The 19,122-nt window shown below is 41.0% G+C and overlaps 1 protein-coding gene across 1 annotated transcript; it reads right to left on the reverse strand.

The window, feature by feature from the left end:
* Positions 1-15,001: 15,001 nt before the first annotated feature.
* On the reverse strand, positions 15,002-18,122 carry LOC110702359. Its single transcript, XM_021880065.1, has 3 exons — positions 18,101-18,122; positions 17,873-18,014; positions 15,002-15,731 (listed from the first exon to the last, which is right to left on the reverse strand). Exons 1-3 carry the CDS (start codon positions 18,120-18,122, stop codon positions 15,002-15,004), a joined length of 894 nt encoding a protein of 297 aa, XP_021735757.1.
* Between the last annotated feature and the right edge of the window lie 1,000 nt (positions 18,123-19,122).

Here is a 19,122-nt window from a genome sequence, read left to right on the forward strand (position 1 = left end):
CCCAGTCTTTGTGTTCTTCGGCTGGCTCTCTGAGTCTTTCGGCTCAGATGAAGAGTCAACCTTTTCCCTTTCGGGACCTTTTTCTCTGGGCACTGATCCTTGGGCCGAAGCACTTAGGCCTTTCGGCTTTTTTGTGCTTGGCTCTCTTTCTTTTTCTTTCTCCTCCTCATCCTTGTCGTTATCTAGGCGACTACTGGATGGCTTGAGGTAGTTGCACCTTCGGGCGTCCTTCTGGTTGCCCTGTATCCTTTCGGGGAAGCCGGCGTCTGAGACATAAATCATCAGCTGATGATAAGTTGAGACGACCCCTTGGATCTCGTGAATTATGGGTCTCCCCAAAATCACGTTGTACACTGAAGGAGCGTCGATGACCAAAAACTCAATCATGACGTTCCGGGCTGCCTCATCGCAACCGATGGTGACAGGAAGTGTCACCTTCCCATCTGGATAAGTTGAAGCCCCATTGAACCCGGATACCGGATAGGGTACCGGCGTAAGGTGCTTGGGCTTCAGCTTAATTTGGTTGTAGGCCTTTCGGAACAGAATGTTTGCTCCGCTGCCACCGTCAACAAGGACCTTACTGACGTCGTGGTTGGCCACCGTGGCGATGATCACCAACGGATCCTCGTGAGGAAACGTAATCCCCCGGCAGTCGGCGGCTGTGAACGTCATGTTCGGCACCGGCGACTGGGGAGATTGAATGTCAGCGTTGTTCACCTGGTGAGTCAAAGCTCTAAGGTGACGCTTGTGCTCCCTCCGAGAGTATATTCCTCCCGAGATAACATTGATCGGAGGGAATTTCCCCTCCGGTTTTTTACTGTTTTTCCGAGGGAAATCAAGGTCCTGCCGAGGGTCCTTTGCTAACCTTTCGGATTCTTTTTTCTCGCGGTGATCCGCGATGTATTTTTTCAAGTATCCCTTCCGGACCATGTCTTCTATCTGGTCCTTCAGCTGGATACACTCCTCAGTGTTGTGGCCCGAAGAATCGTGGAACTCACACCACTGATTTTTATTTTTTCGCTGATACCACTCTGGGAGTGGTCTCGGCTTTCGGTAACTCTGCTCCTCCTTCGTCACACTGTAAATTTTGGCGCGTGGAAGAGAGAGCGGAGTGTAGGACTCATATCTGCCTGTGTATGAGGCAAACCTGTCCTTCTTTAGGTCGCTGGCCGAAGATGGCTCCGAGGCCTTTGATTTTCCCTTTGCCTTATGGCCTTGGCCTTCAGACAAGGGTATTTGCCTCTGTTTCCCTCCCCCGGATTGAGGTTGGGTTTTTGCTTTATTCCATTCTTCGGCTCGGATGAACTTATCCGAAGCACTAAGAGCTTTCTCCAAGGTCTGCGGGGTATGCATGACCATAAAGTCTAGGAATTTTCCTGGCTGAAGGCCATTCTGCATTGCAAAAACAGCTAGCCCCTGGTCCAGCTGGGAGACGCTTGATGACTCGTTACTGAAACGGGTCAGGTAGTCTCGGAGGCTTTCAGTTTCCCCCTGTTGCAGACCCATGAGCTCTGCGGTAGTCTTCTCTCGGCGGTTTGCCGTGGAAAACTTGCTCCTGAACTTGGAGGACAGATCATCCCAACCTGTTATGGAGCCTTGCCTTACTCCCTTGGAGATCCACGCTTGCGCGACCCCCTTGAGAGTGGTTGGGAAATATTTGCACCAAGTCGCCTCGGATCTGGGGCAAAGATGCATATGAGTCTCATACGAGGCCACGTGGTCCTTCGGATCCGTGGTCCCGTCATATGTGATATGCGACGGTATTTTAACCGTGGGTACGCGCTCTTCCAGTATCCATTGCTCGAATGGTGAACTAGCGGGAAGCATAATGGCCTTGCCCTTGTTCCTGGCCGAAGGGACCGCGCTCCGCCCTCTTAGAGAGGTAGGAGTGGTTTTCGTCCCTGGCTGGGAAGTCTGGGCCTCGGCTGCAGGGAACGAGAGGCGACTACGCACGCTCGGTTCCTGGCCGCCGAGTCGGTCAAGGACGCTTCTGCGAGCAGTCTCGGGTTCCCGGCGAGTAGATTCTGGCCGAGAAGCTGAGCTGCTGCTCTTATGCGCTGCTGGTCTTGAGGATGAGGATCCTTTAAATAATTGAGAGTTCTTCTTCCTCTGTTTTTCATTTTTCCAAGAATCCTCCTCCCACTCTTCCAGTTCCCGGAAGGAAGGAAGCTTCCCACCGTCATGGTCTAACTTCCTCCGCTGATGCCGGGTATGCGGAGGAGTTCGATCACGAGGCGGTGGCATATTCTGTGCCCTCATTGCCTCCATGAGTACTGCCAGCGCTCTTGCCACCTCTTCCGAACTGGGCCCCGTCAAAGGGGTCCCCGGCCGAGTGTGGGCATGAGGCCGTGCAGCCGATGGTTGGCTTCGGGACACTGAATATGTCCTATGATCAGACTGACCCCTGCTAGACCGAGAGTGGTCCGGCCTATATTGAGAGTCATGCATTATAGGAGATAGGGAATCCTCCTTGTGTGATCCTCCCCCCGAGCCGGCACCCTTGGGAGAGTTCCGGTCCGGCGTGGGCGATGGTGTAGGGGTTTTAGGCTTTTCGCCCGCTCCTTGACGGAGGCTTTTGCTCTTGCGGTTCTTAGCCATGGCTGCTAAGATAATTGCAAGATGATCTTGGTTAGGAATTTGGCTTAAAGATTTTTGAAAGTCTTCCCCACAGACGGCGCCAAATTGTTTCGGTTGAAAACAATGGGACCTTGCCGAAGGTCCACTGAAATGGAGAAGACTGGATTCGATCCAAGTTGTGTTGGGCCGAAGGTTTCCTGCACAGTGAACACACGTAAACTAGCCTCGGGGGTGTTTCCGAGGAAGGCCCCTCCGATGCTAAAGTCAGTACAATGTGTAAAAAGGAAGACACTATGCAAGAGAGTTTGTAGCTTGAGGCTTTTGTGGAATATTTCTGAATGCAAGAATGAGCATATGAATTGGAATGTCAATGATCATATGTGATAATGTATCTGATCTCCCCTTGAATGTGTTAATATGAGGGCTTTTATACCTCATCATACTTGGAGAGGTTGGGCTTTAGCCCAATTGGCTTACTTTGTGGGCTGACTTTTGACTTTTGAGCAATTGGAGAGTTGAACCTTGACCTTGGGCTTTTAATTGGATCATTTAGTGCTCAGGCCCAATTTTGACTAAATTGGACCCAAACAGTCTTAAAATAGTGAACGAGACAATGGAGTCGTATGTAATTTCCAATTACTAATGAGCAAATAAAGACATATACTACCTCTGTTTTTTAAAGTTCGTAACATTGACTAGATACAAATAAATTAGTACATCTCTCCTATTTAAATAAAACTACGTATATATATGGTCTTAAGTTCGTAACATTGACTAGATACAAATAAATTAGTACATCTCTCCTATTTAAATAAAACTACGCATATATATGGTCTCCCTTTTTTGTTTTTTCTTAATTTACGTAGTTATAGTTGTTTCTACAGGGATCCCGACTACCCGAGAGTCCAAACTCGAGATCCTGATACTCCTATCAACAAGCTGAGAACCTACACAATAAGCAGAAGTTAGCTAGCCCCGGGGTGGTCCGGGGATAACTACTCCGATGATAAAGTTAGAATGTGTTTAAGAAGAAGATAAGTAAGAGAGAGAAAGTAGAGAGAGAGAGAGTAATAAATGCTTACCATTAATGAAGCTTAACCTACTATGTATAATAAATCTCATGACAGGTGGCTACAAAGCATGCAAGGCTTTTCTTGCCAAGTGTCAAGCTATTGTTGCCACGTGCCAAGTACCGACAAGCCGATATGTCTACTTTATGGAACATATCAGCCTACTTATCAGTTACGTTGGGCTCATATCCATATTTATGAAGATGTCAGCCCGTTTCACATATCATCCCATACAACTAGCCCCCCAAGTGAGGACGTTGGATTATAGGTCGACGTTCTCACTTTAGGATATTAGCCAAACTTTGGGTTTTAATATTTTCACCATTTAAATTTATGATATGTTCGGGCTTTCTTTTTCCAGAACTGAAGTGTAATACTAATTGATTTGGTATAACTATAATGTTTCTTGTGTTCTATCGAGCGTTTTTTCCGAAAATATTTACTGTACTATTTAGGATGGTTTCTGGCACAATGTTTTGTGTAGAGAAGATATTATTCTTAGGCATGTATGGGCGAAAAAACTCCGTTTTCCCTCCAAGTGACCTTGTGTGCCGACAGGACACAAGGTCTATTTAATAAAAGAACTGGGAGCGAAAAAACTCCGTTCAAGTGACCTTGTGTGCCGACAGGACACAAGGTCTACATAATAAAAGAACTGAGAGCGAAAAAAACTCCGTTTTCCTCCCCCAAGTGACCTTGTGTGCCGACAGGACACAAGGTCTACTTAATAAAAGAACTCGGAGCGAAAAAAACTCCGTTTTCCCCCCCAAGTGACCTTCTGTGCCGACAGGACACAAGGTCTACTTAATAAAACGTAGTCGTTTAGGAGATGAATCGTTTGTTAGGTTTTAGTAGAAAGAGCGGGAAATATGGATTGGGGTAAGACACGTGTTGCTAATCTAATGGTTTTACATTTTAATTTTCAAAATTTCCCTAGCCATTGGAATTCTGACTCAACCGTCACATCAGTCGCCTCTTTTCGTAAATACCTTCCCCTTCATTTTCATATTTCATTCTCGATTACAAACAAGAGAAAAAGCGGTTTAAAAGAGGGAATTTCAGAGAAAAGGGATTTTTATCTAAACTTCCATTACTGTCATAGAAGAGCAATCGCCGGTCCTTCAGTTCGTTACTAAAGCACAATCGAATTACTGAAATTCTGCACTATTGGCGAATAGATTTAAGGTATTTACATATTTTAATTAACGTGTGTGTGTGTGTATATATATATATATATATATATATATATATATATATATATATATATATATATATATATATATATATATATATATATATATTCTTAAAGAACTTGCATGTCTCGTAATTTGGTTATTTTTATTTTTTTAAGCTTCTAGATTAAGATATTAGATGTCCAATAGTAGTACCGAGGAAGAACTTCCTACCCTTAGCACTGTTAGGCGTCGCCTTATTAGATAATCGTTAGGGAAGGATCTTGGCCGATCTGGGGGGACTGCCTCTTCCCATTCTGACAATATTGACAATCCATTTCAGCCGTTATCCCCAGAAGAACAAAAGAAAGCCTTTTATCGTCACAAATTGCTAGCCGATTGTTAGAAGGCAACTCGTCCCACTAACCCTTACATTCCGAAAGACGCTGAAATTCTTGATATTGAACTGGTTAACGTCCGTTATCATCTTAGGAGTTTTGCTAATACGCGGTTTGATCAATACGGTTCAAACGTTGGGAATATCGGTGTAAGTACTACTTCCATGCCGAAAATGAAGCAAACCAGTTATCAGCCTGATGTCGCCGCCTGAGAAGCTGCGGAGTCAAGTAAAAAGCCTGGGCAAGGCGAAGTGGTGAGCCCTATCTCCTCTGACTCTGGTAAAGAGGAGCGTCCCCCAACTCGGCGAGAAGATCAATCATCTCCTGTTCACGAGTCTGCAGTAAACTCGGTTCTTGGGGATGAGTATGACGAGCAGGATGATAGTATTAATGCCGAGAGCAGGGATGATGTTGATTTAACGGCAGAGGTAATTCAAGAGGAGAGGTTGGACGAAGAGTATAATTCCGAGACCGATGATGCTGATTTCCGGCAACCGCTTGTTTTACCAGGGAACAGTAAAGTGGCAAAAGCTATAATAAACAACAAGTTCAGGAAAACTGCAATAGAAAAAGATTATTGCCGTCGTGCTAAGCGATTTTACAACCTTCCCGATGGCTATGACCTTCATCTTCCAGCTACTGGATCTTCTGTATTGGATTTCCCTGCTGGCCATATCGCCGTTTATGCCAAACATTTTGATTTTGGGTTACGGTTTCCTCTTCACCCGTTCGTGGCAAAAATTTTAAGAGCCTGGAACGTATGCTTGGTTTAGATAACCCCCCTACTATTCGTGTCGTTATCGCTCTTGTGTGGGTTATGCTGTATAGAAATTTTCCTTTGACACTTAATGCTTTTCGGAAGCTCATGACCGTAAAGAGAGATGGTCAATCAGAGGGGTGGTGGTCTTTATATACTGCTTCTCGGAAATATACAGTTCACCCCAAATTGTCTAGCTGTAAAGGGTGGCAGGACAAATTTTTCTTTTTATCTGTTCCCGATGAATTTCCTTTTCGGAGAAATTTTAGCGGCCTCACCCTCAATTCGACACAATTCGAGAGAGGGAACTTGGCCGTCATGAACTTAGGGCTGTCAGCCATTTTGACATCGTTGAATCCGAGGACGATGAAGGTAGATCCCACCTTGCTCCAAAGGTGTGGGTACCTAACGTGGGGTACATTCTTGGCAATGCCCCTTTATCACATATCGGTCTGTGCTGGACTGATTGTTATGGTATTAATCCATCATTATTATTTAATTTTTATATTTTTCGCTGTCATATATATCTGCCTTAATAGTTTAATAAAACTTTAACTATCTTCTTATGGTTCATTTCTTTGCTCATGTCAGGTGTTGATAAATTAGACAATAAACATCTTGGGTTGTCTGCTGACGGGAAGAGAGTTATTCGGAGGTGTCCCAGAGCTCCCAAGTCCAGTTACGACACACTTGCATCCTATTGCAGTCGTGCTTCCCCAGTCAATCCGAAAAGATGGCTGATGACCAATCAAAGAAGAGAAAGTTGTCCACATTGAGAAATCGCCGGGGTGGAAATGTCCGAGTTGTCAACCCTAGACAATCCGACACCCAAGCCGAGAAAAAATCGAGGGAGAATGACAACCAGGCTAGGCGTTCTTCTCCGTCTTCAAAGTCAATTGAAATTGAAGACAAGATAGTGGTTCAGAGTTCTGAGCCAGTTACCAAGAAGATGACTGACGGAGTCGAGATCTAAGATCTTACTCGTACTCCCGAATCTCCCCCTCCTCAACCTAATGAAATCGGACAACCAATTGGACAAAGCGTCAACACCACTGCCGGCGGTTCGGACACTAGCGTCCCTGTGCTCATATATCGGTCTAATCAATGGATTGAGCGTCTTGAAGGGAGGTTTCCTGAAGTAGTTTTGAGAGGGTTCTCTGTTCCCCCTGGCCATTCCGGAGATCGATGGCGGCCCGATCTTGATGTGTACCGAAATGAGTCACTCTTCACCGTCTTCTATATAACTTGACTCCTCCCATGGACAGGCATGTGGGCGAAATCAGCCCTCTTGCTGCTGTTCATATGCATAACATGATGAAGGTACTCAATTTGTATTTTGCTTATTTTCTTATTATTATCGTTACACACACACACATTTTTTTTTTAAAAAAAAAAAATTGTTTTCTTTTCATCTTTTACCGTTATGTTGTGTTTTAATTATGTTATCGTTTATGCTCTTATGGTTGGACGACTCTTTAATGCAGGCTGTTATGTCCAGTACTGAGCTTGTTGAGATGTACCGCTATTACCAGGAACAACATCATCAGGCAGCCAAAATGCTTTGCAAAATGCCCTGGACAATGCTGATAGGGATCTAAATTTGCTGAAAGAAGCTAAGAAGAGGGATGACTTGGAGATGACATCTCTGAAGGACAAAGCTGCCAAGCTTGAGGGACTTGAGAGGGAAGTCCAGTAGCTAAAGGATCAAATTGCTGAGAAGAATCTTGCCCTTGAGCGTCTTCCCTCCCTCGAGAAAGATCTCAATGATGCCAAGGCTTAAATTCAAAATCTTGAAGAAAAGGTTCAAAAGATGGAGGATGACAAGCCTGGCATTCGGCAAAGAGCAGTTGGTCGTTACTTGGCTTCTAAAGAATTCTGCACGCGACTCCAAGATCGCTTTGATGGAGGTTGGACAGCTACTCAAAGGTGCATTTCCCATGTTGCCGGCTGGAAAAAAGAAGTCTGGGCTAATGTTGAGAAAGCTTTTAACGACGAATCCTACAAAATACCTTCCAGCTTTGAACAACAGTGATTTGCAAAAGAAGATTTGTTTAACTATGAGCCGAGTGTTGATGACGGCCCCAAAGATCCCAGCATTCTAAATTCTCCAGTGTCTGAGAATAAACAATCTTGAAGGGGCGAGCAGTCATCACCGACATCTTCTTATGGGTCCTGTGTAATTGGGCATTATCAGCCTTAGTTTGAAATGTTTTATCCTTTGTTTTTGTTAAACTATTTTTTTACAATGCTATTTTATCGGTATATAACCTTTTTGTGGTGGTGCCTGTCGATTGTCATCTTTTACTTTTGCAAACATGTAGGTTTTTTAATAAAAAAAAAATTCTAATAACTCATGCTGCCTCAGTCTCATAACTACCAATTACATGCGTCTTAGTTATCTGCAATCCTCGCCTTCCATTACAAATTTCGTACTCAAATTATCGCGTAAAAAATTTCAACGTTTTGCGTTTTGACTTATCTAAATAACTCCACAAGGTTATAACATTACTAACTTTAATGCCCTAACTCAACTTTACACTTTTGACTTATCAGCTGTTGTCCTTTCCAGCTTTAGCTTTTCAATTAAACAAAGATAATATCCAATTAACCCCATTTCCTGCCCCCTTAGTTCATATATTTGTTAAACAATTATGTGCGCTAGGTCGGAATTTCTTTTGCTGGTTCAGAGTACAAAACCGGTCGCAAACTGCACTAATTTCATAGTCAGTTAGGCACCCTCTCGGCGATCATAACCAAAGTTATACCTCTTGTTGGCATATACTTGATTTGATTTTATCGAAATTATATTTTGAATCAGCGACCTCGCGAGTTAATGATAACAACTAATCACGCTGTAGGCGCATTAACCTCACGGAAGCGGTTTTTAGCTGTCCGTCCCACTTAACGATGATTTGTTAAGTGGAGGATGCCTTTTTCAACGACAGAATTTCTGGCTGATAACTTTTATATATTCATTATTGATATTGCTCTTACTAACATCAGTTTTGTTGTTTTCAAAACAATTTACACTACTTACACATAATACTTTTTTAGTACCGCTGTATTCCAAACATTTTTCAATGGCTTTCCATCCATTGTTTCTAAGTAGAAGGACCCTTGCATTACCATGTCTCTCATCCGGTACGGCCCTTCCTAATTTGTCGTCAACTTTCCATCTTCATTACCTTTTCCCGTGGTTGTTGTACTTCGCAGTACTAGATCCCCTTTACATAAAGGCCGATATGCAACCCGTCTGTTGTATTCCCTTGACATTCTATCCTTGTAGGCGGCTAACTTGACTGCTGCTTTCTCTAGTATTTCAGGTAGAAAATCCAGTTGTTGTCGTAACAGCAAATCATTCTGATCTTCACAATAATGCTAATTCTGAATGTTGGCAACCCTACTTCTGCTGGTACCACCGCTTCTGTTCCAAATACCAATGTGAAGGGTGATCTCCTGTTACTTCTCTCACTGTTGTTCTATTTGCCCATAGAATTTCTGGTATTAAATCAGCACACAAACCCTTCGCATCTTCAATTTTATTTTTAATCACAGTTATGATTTATTTGTTCGCTGATTCTGCCTGGCCATTTGACTGTGGATGGCATACTGACGCGTATGCGAACTTCACTTTATACATGGACAAAAGATCTTTCACCGGCTTACAATCAAACTCAGATCCATGATTAAAGACCATTTCCATTGGTAACCCAAATCTTGTGAAAATATTTTTCCAGATAAACTTTTTTACTTCCAACGCTGTTATCTTTTCTACCGACTCTGATTCTATCCATTTTGTAAATAATCTAACCCCACTACGAGAAATTTTCTTCCTCCTGTTGCTGAAGGAAATGGGCCGACTATATCCATCCCCCATTGTGCAAAAGGTACTGGATTAAGTATTAGCGTTAAGTCATTTGGGGGAAAATTGATAGCTGGCGCAAATTTTTGACACTTCTCACATTTTTTCACATATTTAACAGCGTCCTCATTCATAGTCGGCTAATAGTATCCCCTTCTCATCGCCTCTTGTGATAAAGCTCTTGCACCGAGATGATTCCCGCAAGTGCCTTCATGTATCTCTTCAATTAACCTGGCAGACTCTACATCTGTTATGCACCTCTGCAGTGGTAATGAGAAGCCTCTTTTGTACAACTGGCCTTGATGCATTATAAACCACATGCTACTTTTGCGCAATTTTTTGGACTCTCCCTTATCAAGTGGTAATTCTCCATATAGGAGGTATGCCAATATCTTATCAAACCATTGCGTGCCATTACTGACACAGAGCACTTGTTTGGATTCTTCATCTATACTTCTCAGCTTCAAGATTTCTACCATAACTGTTCTTTCCAGGTCATTAAAGCTTGAACTGGCCAACCTTGTCAAGGCGTCAGCTTGTCCATTTTGTGCTCTCGATACTAACTTGATTTCAAAATATTGTAGTTGTGCTGTTAACTGCTTCATTTTTTCAATGTACCTTATCATCGTTGGCTCTCGCGTTTCATACTCTCCGGAATATTGACTGGATACCAACTGAGAATCGGTTGTCAGAACCAACCACTTGGCTTCAACCGTCACAGATAGCTAGATTCCAGCTATGGATGCTTCATACTTGGCTTCATTGTTTGTGGCTTTGAATATAAACTTAATTCCATATTCAAAAACTTTTTCATCTAGGGTCGTTATAACTATTCCTGCCCCTGATCCGGTTGATGTCGCGGATCCATCCACCGAAACCTGCCATATTATAAGCTGATAGTAATTACTTCACATGTTAAACATTTTTATATCATAGATGTTAAATATTAAAAGCTTTAAACCATTTGTATATCATAAATGTTTAAACTGTAAACCATTAAAACCTGCCAAGTGCCCAATTCCTCCTCTTCATTGTTGTATGAAGTTTCTACAATGAAGTCATATAAAGCCTGTGCTTTTATTGAAACTCTAGGCCTGTAATTTATCTCATACTCCGAAAAATCCACAGCCCACTTTAACAACCGACCCGATGTGTCCATGTTGTGTAAAGACTTTTCCAACGGATGATTTGTCAAAACATCTATTGGATGTGCATCAAAATACGGTCTCAACTTTCTAGCCGCTATCACCATTGCCATTGCCATCTTTTCAATTACAGGATACATGCGCTCAGCCGCATTTAAGCCATGACTAACAAAGTATATCGGCATCTGTTGCTTCTTCCTTTCTACCAACAACACTGCAGCTATTGTTTTTGGAGATGCCGAGATATATAGTTTTAACAATTCTCCTCTTTCCGGCCTTGCGACCGTTGGAAGAGATCTTAAGTGATTCCTTACCACTTCCAACGCATCCTTTTGCTCTTTTCCCCATTCAAATGCCTTGTTCTGCCACAAAGCTACAAAAAATGTAAGCGCTTTATCAGTAGACTTGCTAATGAACCGTGTTAACCCTGCCATCCTGCCAGTCAACCTTTGTATATCTCGAATAGTTTTCGGTTGTTTCATCTCAAGAAAAGCATTCACCTTGTCGGGATTCGCGTCTATTCCTCGTTCACTAACCATAAAACCCAGAAACTTCCCTGATCGAACTTCAAACACACACTTTTCTGGATTCAGCTTCATCTGATACTTTCGCAATGTCCCAAATGATTCCTTCAAATCAGCTATGTGATCCTCCTTTTCCCTACTTTTAACGATTGTATCATCTACATACACCTCCATATTTCGGCCCTTCTGCTTTTCAAAAATTTTATCAACTAGCTTCTGATAAGTTGCTCCGGCATTCTTCAACCCAAACGGCATTGCCTTATAGCAATATACTCATCCTTATGAAGGCTGACTTTGTGATATCCCGAGAATGTGTCTAAAAAACTGAGCATAGCATGGCCATAAGTGGATTCCACCAATCTATCTATTCGGGGTAGTGGATAACAATCCTTGGGACAAGCCCTGTTCAAATCGGTAAAATCCACACATATACGCCACTTCCCCGTCGGCTTTCTTACCATTACAACATTCGCCAACTATTCCGGGTATGTACATGGCTCTATAAATCCTGCCGCTAAGAGTTTATTAACCTCTGCCTGTATAGCCTCTATCTACTCAGTAGAGAAATTACGTTTTTTCTGCCTTATCGGCCTGAACCCTTTGTTGAGATTCAACTTATGCTCCATCATTCCAGGGTGAATTCCCGGCATTTCACTTGCCGATAAGGCAAAAACATCTGCATTCTCGTGCAACAAACTTATTAAATGGCACCTCATATCCACATCCATGTCTGCCCCAACCTTTACCGTCCGACTAGGATCACTTGGCTGTAATTCAACTTGTATTGTCTCTCCACCTGGCAGCGACCTTGGAGTTGCTTCTGGTCTTGTATCAAAATTGCTCATAGCTAAGTCTCGTACTGTTGGCTCCAACTCTTTTTTAAGATTACTCGGCACCGAACCATCCCCAGATGGATTTTTCAAAGCTGTCACATAACAAGACTTTGCCATTACCTGTCCTCCATGAACTTTTTCCACAGCCCCCAGATTCAACACATAAGCTATCGTCAGATGATATAATGACACAACTACTTGGACATCATGAATTATCGCCCTACCGATAATTGCATTGTAAGCTGACGGAACGTTGACCACTAAAAATTCTGCCATCACATCTCTCGCAGTCGGCCCATCACCCAACCGTACGGGCAAAACTATACTTCCCTCTGGTCTCACTGTTGAGCCGTTAAACCCAATAACTGGATAAGAAACCTGCGTCAAATATTGCCTTCTGTAGACACCCATTTGTGTCTCCCCAAAACCAAACCCGTGATGAGTACCTTTCACGTCGAATCATAATCGAATGAAGTGAAAGTGTGGAAAGTTTAGTGTTGCGGATAGTTTTAATTTCTTTTCTCTTCTCTCTGTTTTTGAAAACTTATTTTAATAAAACAGTCAATCCAGTTTGGTTGGTCCATGATATGGGTCCAATAATAGTGTAGTTGGATGGGGCTTGACAAGAGCTTTCCAACGATATATTATAAGCCCAATTCCGATAAATATTGAGGAAGTTATGGCCAATTTACTGAACTGGGCCCGATTTGAGCCTTATATGCGGCCCAATGATCTTGTGGAGGGCCTAATATAGATTTATCATTCCTAATGCAATTAGGAATGGTTTTAGTCTTCTAGATTCTTCTAGAAGGTTCTTTTCATTCCTAATTCAATTAGCATTGATAAATTGACTTTTGTTGACTTTTCAGAGTTTTCATTAAAATCAAAGAGCATTTTTAAGGAAAATACAATTTTATCCTCCTGTAAGGCAATTTCTATCTGATTTTAAGAAAACGCGTGAATTTCTGAAATCAGCGTCAAACGCCAGCTGTAGCGCCTGTCGCTAGCATTGGTGCCTGGCGTTAATGTTGGCGCCTGGCGCTAGCATTGGCGCCTGGCGTTAATGTTGGCGCCTGGCGCTAGCATTGGCGCCTGGCGTTAATGTTGGCGCCTGGCGCTAGCATTGGCGCCTGGCGCCAATAGCCAGCGTTGGCGCTAATTCAGTTTTATGTGCGCCAGACTCTATTTTGATATTATCTTTTTGACTGATTTTCTTTATAAATAACGTCCTAAAAACTCCGTTTTCGATAACCAGTTTTCATCTATAATCATTCACCAACTCTCATCAAGATTTTCTTGATTTCTTTCTCTCTTTTTTCTAAACTAGCTTCTCTCAAATATAAAAATTCCGCATTCATTAGCACTAGAAACACCTAGCCATATTCGAAGTTGCATTCGCCCTAGACGTGAAAGGTTTTAATTTCTGAGGGTTTGGTCCCAAATCTCTCTTTCAATTATTTAATTTAATTGTTTTTTTTATTATTTTCCTTGAAGTTACGAACGTGTGTATTTTGTTATTAGAAAGAGGTACGAGGCATCAAAGTAAGTACTTTAATGGTTTTTATTGATATTATGATGTAGAAATCATGTTTAGGTTGTTATTATGATATACCTAGTATCATGTCTAGGGTAATTTTAATATTAAGTATGATTGTTATGATGCCTTTTATGTTCTTCCTAATATTTATGATTGTTAGTATCATGTTAGGGCTAAAGATTTGATTTTTATTGCTTAGTGACATGCTAGGGTTTGTTATTAATCTTATTAGTATCATGCGTAGGATCTTGCTAATAATATTATGCTTATTATTAACATGATTATCTTAATTTTATTATAATTTTATGATGATGATTATAATTATGATGATTATTTATTATGTTGCTTGATATATTTATTATTATTGCTTGATCACACCTTTTATGCATATTTAAAGGGAATTTGTACTTGTAATCACGCTTAATAAGATAATTAATAATCTTGTTTAGGGTTAATATGATTATAATTCAAGTGATCTCCAATAATAGATTTGTTTGTGCATTTATATTCAACCAACATAGATAAACAGGTTTAGGGTTAATCCTATTGCTTGTATGTTAGTCAAAAAGCGCACATGAATACGATCAGAATAAAGTAGAGGCCTATTATTAGGGCAGGTTCAATCTCTTTTAGGTTGGATTTGTACCTTCATCCCCGAACCCTATTTGGTTCAAGAACTTTATGGAGTTGACGATCTCTTGGATCGTTAAGGGGTGTAACCTTCACCTTGTGAACGGTTTACAAGTTCCTAAAAAACTTGTTGGCGACTCTTTTTCTCTATCTTCTTTCCCTTTGGACACCACCGCACTTTAGTATATGATCACAGTGGGGTTCAAGCTAAGGGGATTAACGCTTGAAATATTCCCTACACCTTCCAATCATCATCTCATTAAAAGCTTTCATGAACAGGACATTTGCAGAGCTGCCCCCGTCCACCAAAACTCTTTTAATATCAGCTCCATTTATCTTTGTTATCAGCACTAGCGGATCATCATGCGGGAAAACAATACCCCTCGCATCCTCCTCAGTAAATACAATGTCTGGAATTGAAGCTGGCTGAGGACGGTTATCGGTATCCAGGGCATTGATTATATGGCGGTGTTCAGATAGATGTTTCTTAGCCCCACTAATTGTTCCTCCATGAACCGTTCCTCCTGTTATCACGTCCACTCCTCTTCCTGTTGACAGGGGTGTGTGGCATTCCCCCACCTCCTTGCCGGACCATTCCACCTTGTGGTCTTTCTAGCCTAGCCTCTAGCTGCTGTCTTTCTATCTGCCAAGGTGGTGGTTGAGTTCCCCCTGTATTCAACCGATATTGAGTCAAGTGCCCCTTCCTTATCAACTCTTCGATGTTATCTTTCAACTGTGTGCACTCTTCAGTATAATGACCCATATCTATATGGAACATGCAATACTTCTTAACATCCCTCGGCCTCGCCTTCATCGGGATGGGCCTTATCCATCCTTCCCTATTCTGATTCACCGAATAGATTTCCGCCCTAGGGGTATTCAAGGGCGTATAAGTACTATACCGCATTGGTGGTTTAGTAATCCTAACCTCCTGCCGATTTCCCCCTCCCCTTCCTGGGGTCGAAGTTCTCGGCCTTCCACTTCCTGAAGATGCACCTTCAAAATGATACTGACCCTTTCCAGCCGACACATTTTTGTTACTTGTCTTCATTAACTCTTCACTCTTGATGTAATCATGAGCCTTGTTAAAAGCCGCCGCCAATGTCGGCAATTTTTTTCTTGTAAGATAACGCTTAAACTCAAAGTCGTTCAAGCCGTTCATCAAAGCCATAAATGCTATCTCTTGCTGTAACTTTGGAATTGTATTTGCTTCATTGTTAAACCGCCTGATATAGTCCCTCAAAGACTCATTAGGCCTTTACTGTAGGGAATATTTCAAGCATTACCCCAAACTTGAACCCCACTGTGGTCATACACAAAAGTACGGTGGCGTCCAAAGGGAAAGAAGATAGAGAAAAAGAGTCGCCAACAAGTTTTAGGAACTTGTAAACCGTTCACGAGGTGAAGGTTACACCCCTTAACGATCCAGGAGATCATCAACTCCAATAGGTCTTGAACCATGACTGGTAGTTCGGGGATGAAGGTACAAATCCAACCTAAAAGAGATTGAACCTGCCCTAATAATAGGCCTCTACTTTATTCTGATCGTATTCATGTGCGCTTTTTGATTAACATGCAATCAATAGGTTTAACCCTAAACCTGTTTATCTATGTTGGTTGAATATTAATGCACAAATAAACTATTAATGGCGATCACTTGAATTATAATCATATTAACCCTAAACAAGATTATTAATTATCTTATTAAGTGTGATTACAAGTACAAATTCCCTTTAAACATGCATAAAAGGTGTGATCAAGCAATAACAATAAAAATCAAGCAGCATAATAAATAATCATCATAATAATAATTATAACAATCATAAAATTATAATCATAATCAAAAAAATTATAAAAATAATCATGAATCATGTTAAAGCATAATAATAGCAAGATCCTAGGCATGATACTAACAAGATTAATAACAACCCTAGCATGTCACTAAACAATAAAGATCAAAACTTTAGCCCTATCATGATATTAGGAAGAAAATAGGAAGCATCACAGGAATCATAATTGATATAAGCAAATCACCCTAAATATCATACTAAGAAAAGCATCCTAACATGATACTAGGAATCAAAATAACATCCTAAACATGATTTCTATATCATAATATCAATGCAAACAATTAAAGCACTTACTTGGATGCCTCGTACCTCTTTCTAATAACAAAATACACACGTTAGTAACTTCAAGGAAAATAATAAAACAACAATTAAATTAAATAATTGAAATAAAGATTTGGGACCAAACCCTCAGAAATTAAAACCTTTCACGTATAGGGCGACAGGCAACTTCGAATTTGGCTAGGTGTTTCTAGTGCTAATGTATGAGGAATTGTGTTTGTAAAAGGGTAGTTTAGAAAAGAGAGAGAGAATCAAGAAATTCTTGATGAAGTTGGTGATTGAAAAAGGGAAGATATGACCTCTATTTATACAGAAAAAAAAAAGAGGGTCGAAGAATAAGAAAAGAATCCGAATTCGAATCGAAATAGAACTCGGTGGACAGCAGTTTTTGCGGATTTTGTTTTTATCATATCTTTTGATCTAGAAGTCCAAATAAGGCATATAATATGTATTTGGAAATCTATTGAAGTCTAATTTCTAACCCAATTGGAATGAGATTAAAATATTTTGTAGATAAAAATAAATGACCAAAATAGTGGAAGGGTATCAGTTTTGGATAGAGTTTCATATCTCATTCATATCTTTTTCGTTATAGCTCGGATTTAATATTATAATATATCATTGGAAAGATAATTTAAAGATATATCTAAGAATATAAAATTTGGATAAAGATGATGAGTCACGAAAATAAAATCTGACTATCTTTGAACATCTTTAAATTCGAATAGAATTAGGATTTAAGAAAAAGGAAAGTTTTTATTTAACTCAAATTCTTTGATCTTATCTTTTCAAAAAGGATAATTAAAATATGTTAGAAACTTATAGAAGGTTCTAATTAATACTAATTAGTTTAGGAATAGGATTAAACCTTTGGACCCTCCACATGATCGTTGGGTCGTAGGTAAAATCCGGTTTGGGTTGAGTTTAGTATTTTGGCCATAACTTCCTCATTATTCATCGGAATTGGGCTTGTAATATATAGTTGGAAAGGTATTTTCAAGCCCTATCAAACTACACTATTATTGGACCTATATCATGGACCAAACTAAACAATAATGCACGTTTTTCAAAAATAAGGTAAGAAAAGAAATTTTTCAAAAACAGAAAGAAGAGATATTTTAATAAAAAAATCCTCATCACAAGGCTTTTCACACTTTCGCTTTGTTCGATAATCAAATGACATGAAAGGTATTCATCACTGGGTTTGGTTTTGGGGAGACACATTTGGGTGTCTACACCGTTGTTCCACTGCCATCAGCTCTCCTGAAGTTCTTTGCCTCACACTATTACTGATATACTGCCCCACAAACATCTCAGTCAACCTCTTGAAGCTTTCGACCATTCCATTTCCCAAGTTATTGAACCAATCTACTGCAGCCCCTGTCAGAGTAGTTGGAAAAACCTTACACCAAACGGCATCCGAGTTTGTATACAACATCATATGTCCCTCATAGGACGTTATTTACCTGCTGGGATCCCCTCTTCCATCATACCTACAAGTCGGCATTTTAATTTTCTCCATTGGCTGATCCAAGATACTTTGCGCAAACGGTGATGCTCTTAACTGCACCACAGTTCGCGGCGCTTGTCCCTCAACCTGAGAACTTCTCTGCTGATGAGCTCTTGTAATAACAGTGCGACTCGATGACTGAAGGAGTTATGTCTTCAATAAGTGCAATTACTAGATATATCAAGGATCACGATTATGGAGATAATTAGTCCATTCTATAGGGTCGTCAATGTTTGGTGCTAGATATGACAATTGATCTTTGGGCTAACTTAATGGCCCAAAGCCTTATAGAGTGGATCCTACAAGGTCACACATAAGAGTATTGGGTTAAACAAATTAGAGGCCCATTATTGGGCCTCATGAGTTCATGACATACCATGTTGATAATTGGGCTTAGATAGTTAGAAGAGTCTAATGGGTTTTGGACTTGATATGGTTTTATTTCTACATATGATCTATAAATATAAACCATGCCTAGGGTTGCAATACACAACAATTGGCATACAGTGAATTGTCACACAAGCAACCAAGTTTCCCAAAAATCCTATCTTTCTCTCTCTCTACTCGGCCCTCTCTCTCTTCTCCCTGTCCGTACGGCCCTCCTCCCCGGGTGGCGCGTGTGGTGGCGCGTGGGTGGTGTTGTTGTGTGTTTGTGGCTCAAATCTCCGTTGAAGGTTGATTGAAGTGTTCAGTCACAACTAACTAGCATTAGTGGAGGTTTAATCCGTGCTCGTGGACTAAGTAGAGGAATCACGCTTGGGGTTCTTTATCTCCCATTGTTCTTGCTCGATCGCACGTGGAATCACGCTTCAAAGGTACGATTATATGTTCTTTATGTGTTATGCATTAGATCTTGGGATTAGGTACTGTATGAATATGATTCATGTTTTTCCGCTGCGTAGTACCTATAATTCCCTACAGTGGGATCAGTTAGCCTATTGTATTTACGCATATCGACTATAATTCTTTGATAGTCCA

This window comes from Chenopodium quinoa, unplaced genomic scaffold, assembly GCF_001683475.1.
Source record: "Chenopodium quinoa cultivar QQ74 unplaced genomic scaffold, ASM168347v1, whole genome shotgun sequence".
Classification (NCBI taxonomy): Eukaryota; Viridiplantae; Streptophyta; class Magnoliopsida; order Caryophyllales; family Amaranthaceae; genus Chenopodium; species Chenopodium quinoa.

Bases quoted from the DNA above. Each gene is read 5' to 3' on its own strand.
- LOC110702359 (XM_021880065.1), bottom strand. From the start codon at position 18,122: ATGGAAGAGGGGATCCCAGCAG. The intron at 18,015-18,100 runs GTAAATAACGTC...CTACTCTGACAG, and splicing joins GGAAGAGGGGATCCCAGCAG to GGGCTGCAGTAGATTGGTTC. The intron at 15,732-17,872 runs GTGTAGACACCC...GGACTATATCAG, and splicing joins CTGATGGCAGTGGAACAACG to GCGGTTTAACAATGAAGCAA.